Here is a 9,598-nt window from a genome sequence, read left to right as displayed (position 1 = left end):
AGGTTCTACTGTTTTTTGCATATAAATTATATTTGTCAATAATTCATAATGAGCTTTAAATTTTTGTTTAAATAATAAATAAATAGAACAACATGACATGCAAAACACAAATACTAAAAACCAGTTTGCTCAAAAATTAATTAATGAATTCTTAAACAGATGAATTTCTTTTGATCATTTAACAAGGAAATAACAATTAAAATTATATGTGTTTTTTTAAATTGATCATAACTAGGGTTGCAAGTTTGTGGTAGAATTTCACATAAAATTCAGAAATTTTTGGTGAACACAAATATAAGCATGTAAAAGAGCTGAAAAATTGTTTAATTTAATTTTATGTAATGTTAAATTTATTCATAAAAGCAGAATTTCAAAGAAATATTGTAAATTATTAAATTATTCTTGATATGTTTTTTCGTTCATCAAGTATTTGTTTGCTAACCTTTCTATATATTTTTTAATGCAAAGTTTTTATAAATTTCACAGTCCTGACCAAATAGCCTGTGTTACCCCCTCACTCAGTTAATTGCCATTTCAATTAATTTCTGGTAAAATAAGACCTAACTTAATCTTTTCTTCCTTTTGTATATTTATTGCACTATTTAGGAGGCATGTTGCCCTTATTAATTTATAACTGAAAAGATAGTAAGAAGACCACCTTACTTAATAAGATTTGGACTATCTCTAAACTAATTTCATGTTAAATTGCTATTGATCTATTTTCCTAAACATTTTGTCAATAAAAATATATCAATTTTAAATCTGCAGAGAAGTAGTAATCATTGTTAGAATTAGTGTTGAATTATAATACCAAGGGAAAAAAACTTTTCTGTTTAAAAAAATTTTTACGCAAATCACAGCTCTTCAAAAAATTTCTGGATTTAAGAACAATAAATCATGCAAATGAGCATGAAAATTCACTCCGTGACAAACTTGCAACCCTAATTATTACACATACAACTTCAATGACTTTTTCATGACTAGTATTTGACTAGTCTACAATAATAAATCTGAATAAGATTAAAAATAAATACTAAGGGGAAACATAACACAGTCAAAAAACGGTTAACAAAAATATGTAAATACAACGATACATAAACAAGTTGAATTCGGAAATTAAACAAAATCAAAATAGTTACTAAAATCGCATTTTAATCTACTAAAATACAATTTTTCTTAAAAAATAAAATGAGATTCTATAAAAAGACATGACTAGAGTAAAACACATAGAAAGATATTCCAAAATACATTGCAATTTGTCTGTCTGTACTGCTTATAAAAGATTAAAACATGAATTTGAATAAAATACAGAGATGTTATTCACCAATTAATAATTGTATAATATACATAACAATTTAATAACTGCATAGAGCATCCCCCCATCAACAAAGAGGAGATTTTGCGAAGTAACAACGCAGTGAAAACTTTTATATTCAACCAAATTTTAATTTAAGTTATAACTTCTCAAACACTAAAATAAATACCTTTTATTTAAGTTATCATAAAACATCTATCAATGGAGTGATAATTATATGCACAGCTAGCATAAAATTTGATAAACTTCAACAAATAGAAATTAGTTTGCAATAAAATTGTTTCATTGATGATAAAATTTCATCAAATACTATCTACTTTTCATGATACACCTATCTTACACATGTAACACACAAACCAAGAGATTTTTTTGTACCACAAATGTAAATGAGAGTACATGGGTTCAAATTTTAAACAATTCAACACATAAAAAAATAAGTAGTTAAAACACTTATTCTTTTCTTTAAGCAAGATTATGTATTAAAAAACATTTACTATGTGAAAGCAACATTTAACTAAATATTTAGCAATGGAAGCTTATGAAAATAACAGAAATAGTGTAATAAATAATAATAATAATAAAGGGAAAAAAAGAGAGGCAATTTTTTTTATGTCAAGAAAATAAAGCGTTTAAAAAATAATCAGCAAAATAAACTTTTTTTACAGTCTTCAAAATCTTTCAGTAACTTAAAAATAGGAACTAAATACAGGTTTTACTGTGTATTATGCATATTCTTAGCTTAATATATATATATATATATATATATATATATATAAAAGCTAAGAATATAAATAATACACAGTAAAATCTGTTGAGTCAACCACTTTTGCATGTTGGTCATCTGTCACCATCAATTTTTGGACAGTCAAAAAAACAATTAAATTGTCATTTCGTAAATAGGTCATTTGCCTAAGTGGACCATCAAATTGTTGTACCAAAGTGGCCAACTTGCATAGGTTTCCGTGTAGTTTAAAAAAAAAAAATCCTGTCAAACAGGAATTGCCAATTATTTTGGAATATCTTCTGAACACTCTTAATGCTATTATTAGTTTGGATGTGAAATATAGATTTTCTTTAGATGGGAAATAAAATTGTTTGGAACTTTCCTTGCTTGAGACAAAATTACAATGTGAAAACACTCCAGTCAAAAATTGGATGATACTATCCAATAAATGCTGCACTGATAATCCACAAGAAAGGAAATCATCTCCAAAATGGGGAAAACGGTGAGGGATGACATAGATCTACTTCTCCACTGCTCAATTCTGTACCCTTTAAAAAGAAAACTTTATATAAATAATGTTTAAATAATAAATTTGCGTGTCAAAGAATAAGTAATACATGTTGGAATTTAACAAATATATTTATATGTTAGGAATGTCTTAAAGATAGTTCCCTTAAAAGGGGTATACTTTGTATTATCTATAATATTAAAATGAAGTGCTTGCCTGTCTACATGTTCGTCTCTCTCATAACTCAAGAATTATTGAATGCAGCATCCTGAAATTAGGAAAGTGGCAAATATAGCCCCTGATCCTAAAACTAGCTCCAAATTTTCAAATACTCTGTTCAGTAGACTACAACAATACTAGGAAGCTTTAACATAGATACCATAACTGCCAACATGGATAGGAAAAAATCCAGTAGATTTTACAAAATGATATAAATTTCATAATTGTACCATAATGTACTAAATACTTTACGCATAAGGAACTTTAGAGATTTTCATAGTCATCAAAATAGAAAAACTGCAATATTTTCCAGTTATGATTGCCATTAAATATGCTTGAAATGTTATGTATTATGTTTACTCGTAATTTTGAACAGTAAGAGGCATTTAATTCGCCAAAGGTAGTTAAAATATTTTGTAATTAATTAAAAAAGGGAGTTCTGAATAAAAATAAACCAAATATTTTAGGACAATATTATTTTAAACTGAGTTTTATAAATGAGGCTAGCTTTATATGTATAATACTTATTTTAATATTCAAGCAAGCAATAATATGAACAAAAATTCTATTTCAATAAGGATTTTTTACAAAACTTACTCAATTTTATGGAATTTTCTAAAATGAAAAAAAAAAAAGGAGAATTTTTATTAATTAGATTAAACTGGTAGAAAAGGAAAAAATGGAAAAATCTAATAGAGTTGGTAGCTATGCGATACTATATAAAAAAAAAAGTTTTTTACAGTCTCTGTAAAGGGGTCAGTCTGAGAGAAAATTGTGTGATTGTGGAAAATTTTGACTATAATGAGTTGACCTTGAGCAACAGCCTCGTGTTAAATGATTCAGAATACAGTTAATCTTTATTTTGAAGAGAAGAGCCATTAAAAACATGCTCTGCTTAATCTACTAAAACAAAGGACAAAATCTAAGAATAAATTTAAAAAATGGAATATTTTTTAAGTTTCATTAATTTGCACTATAATGCAACACTAGTTAAGTTATATTTTATGTGTGAGAATAATATTAAGAAAAAGGAATCTAGTGTTTAAATGCATGTTAAAATTTAACAAAGGAAACTGCACAATCATTTTAACAAAGAAAGAAAAAAGATTAAAAGCTTTAAACATATTTATCTATCCTCGAAATAATTTGCAAACATTCTAAAGCATTTTTTAATGATTTTATGAAATATATTTGAAACAAAATGCAGTTTACTTACACACGGCAAATTAATAGTCTAAATCATGTAATGATTAGTAACTTTCACATATTCTAAATCACATAATTCATACTAATAAATCACATAATTCATACTAATAAATCACATAATTCATATTTCATAATAAAGCGATTAGATGTGACTGCAATCCCGATATTTTTTTTATACGTTTATTGTTAACAATAATCTGACGTCTTAAAATGTAATAACAAAAATTATTTTAGGTTATTTTTAAAAATAGAAAGGTATTTTTGCATAAATAGTGAACATTTCAAGCACATAACATAGCGCATCTATAACATCTTCATGTTTGACAATAACTTAGTATTTAAACTATTACATAATCTTTTATATGGGTCATTCTCACGAAAACCGTCATTTTTCAGTTCATAAAATCCCAAAAAAGTAAAGTGAATAAAAAGGTCTGAAACTTTTTATATTAATAAAAATATGTAATGGCATTATAAAGAAAGTATATATCCTATAAATTATACTTAATTTTTAAATTAATTAATTTTTTAAATAATTAATTCATAATAATTTAATTTATAATAATTAATTAATTAATTTAATAAATAAATTAATTAATTTAATAAATTAATTTATTAATTTTTTAATTTATTTTTAAAATTAATTAATAAGTAAATTAATTATTTTCACTATTTGAAAAGTGAGGGAATGACACTAATAGTGAGGGAATGATATTTTATTTCAATACATGTTTTTATCTAAGTTACATCTACCTAAAGTTTGAAAATGATAACATACTAAGTATATCTAATATTTATTATAATTTAGTCTTATATATTTAATAGTTTTTACAGGTTTGGGAAATAAAATTGGCTGGCACGATTGAACAAAAAAAAATTTAATAATATACTCATCTTGAATCATTCCCTCACTTCAGCGTCATTCCCTCACTTTATACACTAGTGAGGGAATGACGAATTCATTAAAATTTAAAAATAACAGTTTAGCCTAATTAATTTCTGAAGTCAATCACATACAATTATATTCATACAAGAAAGCAGCATATAATTATCCACTTTCTCGATGAAGTTGTATTTTATTTTACTCTAAAAAATGACATGTGGGAATGACAAATGTAAAAAATTTTACCTGGTTTGATTCATTCAAATTTATTCCACAGCAAAGCTTCTTTAGGTTGAAGATGGAAACATTCTGCAATTTTGTTCTATGATGCCAGTTGTTAACTTCTGAAGTTTTTATTAAAATATTTTTATTCTAAGAAGATTGCAGGTGATAAGAACATTGTTGTGAGGGAATGACGCGAAACACTGGGGACAAAGTTTAAAATAGTGCTGTGTTAATATTTTTATCAGAAATTAAATTTAAAATTGATTTTCTGAATTCTATATTTCAGTATTCTGAAATAAAAAACACGAATTTGTAAAAAAAGAAAATTTATTTCAGAAACAATTTTTTTCTCTTTTTAAATCAGCAGTGGGGACAAGTGAGGGAATGACATATTGGTATATTTTAATTACCTGAAATAAATAAAAAATAAAAATTGATAATTTTATTTTTATTCTTTAGTTAGCTTGCATTCTGAAGGACACTTCCCCTGAATTTTTTTTCTCCGTAAGCTGTAAAACAAACATAAAATATACTGGGGACATGAAAATGACTGTTTTTGTGAGAATGACCCATATACATTAAGATTTTCTAAATTAAGTAAAAATAAGGATGTTTATACTTTGAAAAGTGTATTGCAGCAAAATATATGGCATATTTCAACAGTTGAAATTCAACTCTTCTTTCAATTGAAGAACTTAGTGTATAAGTTCTAGAAAGTGCAGCTTAGAACTTAGTTCTAAGCTACACTTTCAATGAAATTGAGATTTTTCAGGAAAAGAACTTACTTAAGTCTTACCTAACTATATAACATTAATTTAATTTATTATTCTAATTTGTCATCTTTAAATTTTGAAAATCTTAGAGGAAAAGACACTAATTGACAATCTTTGAGTTTTTACAGAATTGAAGAAAAACCAAGCGTATTTGGCAACTAACAGTGAATCAGTAACCATTAAAAGTTTATCTTATGTTAGCAAATTAATATACCAAGAGAAAAAAATTTTGTCAATTGAAAGCTGCAGGACAGGAAATATAGGTAAGGCATAAACTTTACTTCCTAATGTCAACGTAAAGACTTAACATTACTTTCTACTCTAACTCAGTAAAATGTCACTTAGAATTTTCTTTTGTAATATAGTGTATACCGTCCAACTCCCATTTTTCAAAAAGTCAAGTGTACAACTAGATTTTGTTTTTTATTTACTGGATTTACAACTTTTAATATATATTTTTAAGTTTTAATTATTAATCCCATTACTAGCTACAAAGAAGTCTATTTATCCACAACTATGCTTGTTAGAGATAATTAAATCGAACTTATAATCATTTCTCAAATTTTTTTAAAATACTTGCGAGGCAAAAGAGACAATTCCCACACATGCATGTGCATTTAGACGTAGTTTAAAGAAGATACAAAATTTTAATGTACAATTTTAAAATACAGAAGATTTTAATCTTAGTGCAGAAAGCAGGAAACTTCCACACAAAGCAGAAGAGTTGGCAGCTCTTTAATAGTTTTTTTTCTTCTTAAATTCAATAACAACGTTACATTTTCAGTCATCAGAAAAATAAAATAAAAGAATGTTTCTTACTCTTTTGAGTGTTTACAGTGAAGCTGGTCATCTCCTTATAAAAGGTATCAAGAGCATTCCAAAAAGAAGAAGATTGTTGATGTACATGCCACAGCAATTCTGTGTTGCAGAGCCTTCGATATTTTGAACCACTGCCTGCTTCTCTCCTATAAATATTTGACCAGGCATACATCATTTTGCATTTAACACTGACAAATATTAACATGATACCTACAGGGAATCTGCTACATTTAAGATTTTCCAATTAATGACTGTCCATGACTAATTCCAAGAATTTGTCATGACTTAACAAAGTTACTATTTTCTCCGATAAAAACAACAATAAATATAAAAAAGCATTAGTATAATAACATTAATTGAAATGATAGGTATAACCAAAACTGTTATACTCTGCGTTTTCATATTTATAGATTTTAAATTTAAAAAACAGAGTAAGGAAATAGTAGAAGCAATAAAGTAGCTGAAAAAATAAAAAAAATAAAATTTTTTTCTTCTTCTTTTCTGCAGAATTATATTTTAGATACTTTTTTTTGTTCATCGGAAAGAAAAGAAAGACTTCTGATTTTCCGGTTCTCATTTCGAAATAAAATTCACCAATGATTGGCTTGTTTCAGCTAAAATTTGAAATTGATAAAATAAAAATAATAACAAAAATTCTGAAATCACGGAAGCAAAAAAAAAGAATTTTGTTAACTGATAATTTGCTCCAGAAATGATGTTTTTTCTTTCATTTTTTGAAAGAACACCATAATTTTGAAAGAACAAGATAAAAACATATTGTATATTAAGCTTATATATATTGTATATTAACAAAATATGACCGTGAGCGGGGATTGTGTTACAAATTCAGAACATCATGAGTGGAGTAAATTCCATTTCAAAAATTAGATTTTCTGGCGACTTAAATCCATGACTTTCCATGATTTGTTTTAAAAAATAGTTAAAAATTATGACATTTCATGACAAATTTTGTTCAATACCAAAATTCATGACTTTCCAGGTGAGCAGATACTCTGCACATTACAAAAATTTAGAATAGAATAGCAACTGAATTGCTGTATCATTGAGCACTGGTACATGGGTGTTTTATACTCTGCATCCTCACCAATTTATTGTGTGCAATTAGCAGTTGCTGTAAAGCTATCACTTATCAAAAACTTGTGGAATCTGCATTGGATTTTAAGGCAAGATTCATCTATGCTGCTTCAAAAAAAAAAATCAAAATACACGTTTAAGTGAATTAACAAGGGTTATGGAAACAGGAAATTGATGGAAATTTTGAAGCCAGAGTTGGAAAAACTTTCTCTACCCCAGATAGGTAAAAGTTAGACTCTAGTAAGCAAAAATTAAAAAGTTTTCTTTAATGTTTTATCTGAGTGATGAAAGGTATTTAAACTAATATTTATAATATGATTTATAATATTTATAATGAGAAAAAAATATTATTGGAATAAATATTATGACAAAGATTAAAACAGTTTACCACCAACTTAATTTATCTCATTTAAATGATTAAGCCTATGTTTAATTAAACAATTGAAAAAGAACACAAGAGAATTACTGAAACTTGAAAATTCAAATTTATAAATGTCTTGTCAGAAAAAGTGGTCTGTATAGTAAAATAAAAACATCGTTGAATAAATGTGTTTATACCAAATGGGTACATTTTAAAATTTAAATTTATATTTGAATTTAATATGAATTTATCAAATTTATAAATGAAATTGTATAATTGAAAATTCAAATTTAAAAATGCCGTATTAAACCCAGCATTTTAAAATATATCTAAAAGGGATGCAGGGTTAATTAAAATGCTGGGTTTAATTTTTGATAATCCAAGAATGTCAGGCCCAGCTTTTGTATACAGTTTTGGTAGCAGCCTATATAAAAAACTGGTACATAACTATTTTAATTTTATTAATTCATTTTACTATTATTTTTTATAAATTCTGCAGTGTGGCCATCAATAAAATCATTGGATTATAAAATCAATCACGATTTAAAATTAAACCTGCAAGAACAGAAACATTTTAATACCAAAACATGATAAAATCATCCTTTCATAAAATTAACTTTTTCTACTGTATACATTTAAAATTATGAAAAACCTTGTTCTTTTTTTTTCTTTGTAAATTAAAATTTTCTACTTTCTTAAGTTTTGAAAACATGTGGATAACAAATTTATTTCAACACCCTATGAACAAAGTTACAGTTGTATATTATACTGCTTAGTTAATAAGATAGGAAACATGGAGTGCAAAAAATGAAAACTGTTTATAAATTAAGAAAAGTTGCAGAATATCATTCAGTGCCAACGATCTACCTATAATAGATGTTAGAAATTTGCTTGATATTTTAAAATGAACTTTGCGGCAAAAATTTTTTTAAATATTTAAAGTTAAAAAAATTTAAATCAAAATTTTGCTACTCAGATAAGCTATTTCATTTTAAAACCCTTCCGTAAGTTAACAAATTTTTTTCCTGTTTATTTAAAAAGTAAAACAAAATGTGATAATTAATTTAACCGTTAATCAGTTTGTAAAGTTAACTTTAGAATTTATTTTTCCGTAATGAAGATATTCCGGTTTTTAAAATCAGCCAAATTAGAGAATCAAATGCTCTCAGAACAAATATGAGATTAATAGCTTGGATGAAAAAGGTAAAAAACCAAAGTAGCCGAAAATAGATATCTAAAGTATATTCAAAACAGTTTTTAAATAATTGAAAAAATACCTAAATTTGAGCACAAAAAAAAGTGCAAGGAGAAAACATATTTCCACAGAATATTAATAGCCTTTAAAGAAATATATCAATGCATGACTTTTTATTATATTGTGTAAATATAAATCTTGATTTTAAATTGGATAAATGTGAATCCTTATGCGAGATCTTTAAATCATCTAAATATGAATTGAGATGTGTAATT

General features: G+C 25.7%; 1 protein-coding gene across 1 annotated transcript in view; it reads right to left on the bottom strand.

Moving 5' to 3' along the window:
• Positions 1–2,394: 2,394 nt before the first annotated feature.
• Positions 2,395–9,598, bottom strand: part of LOC107438161 (zwei Ig domain protein zig-8) — a 31,046-nt gene continuing 23,842 nt past the window's right edge. The window contains exons 5-6 of the mRNA XM_087158046.1: positions 6,673–6,818; positions 2,395–2,587 (exon numbers count right to left, since the gene is read on the bottom strand). Coding sequence (XP_087014172.1) covers positions 6,700–6,818 — 119 coding nt within the window. The 3' untranslated portion in view covers positions 2,395–2,587; positions 6,673–6,699. The remainder of the gene's footprint in view (positions 2,588–6,672; positions 6,819–9,598) is intronic.

This window comes from Parasteatoda tepidariorum, chromosome 2 (assembly GCF_982258835.1).
Source record: "Parasteatoda tepidariorum strain Cologne lab strain chromosome 2, Ptep-v5.0, whole genome shotgun sequence".
NCBI classification, from domain to species: Eukaryota; Metazoa; Arthropoda; class Arachnida; order Araneae; family Theridiidae; genus Parasteatoda; species Parasteatoda tepidariorum.
Note: the sequence above shows the minus strand (reverse complement) of the source record. Positions and strands in the feature narration are given on the sequence as shown.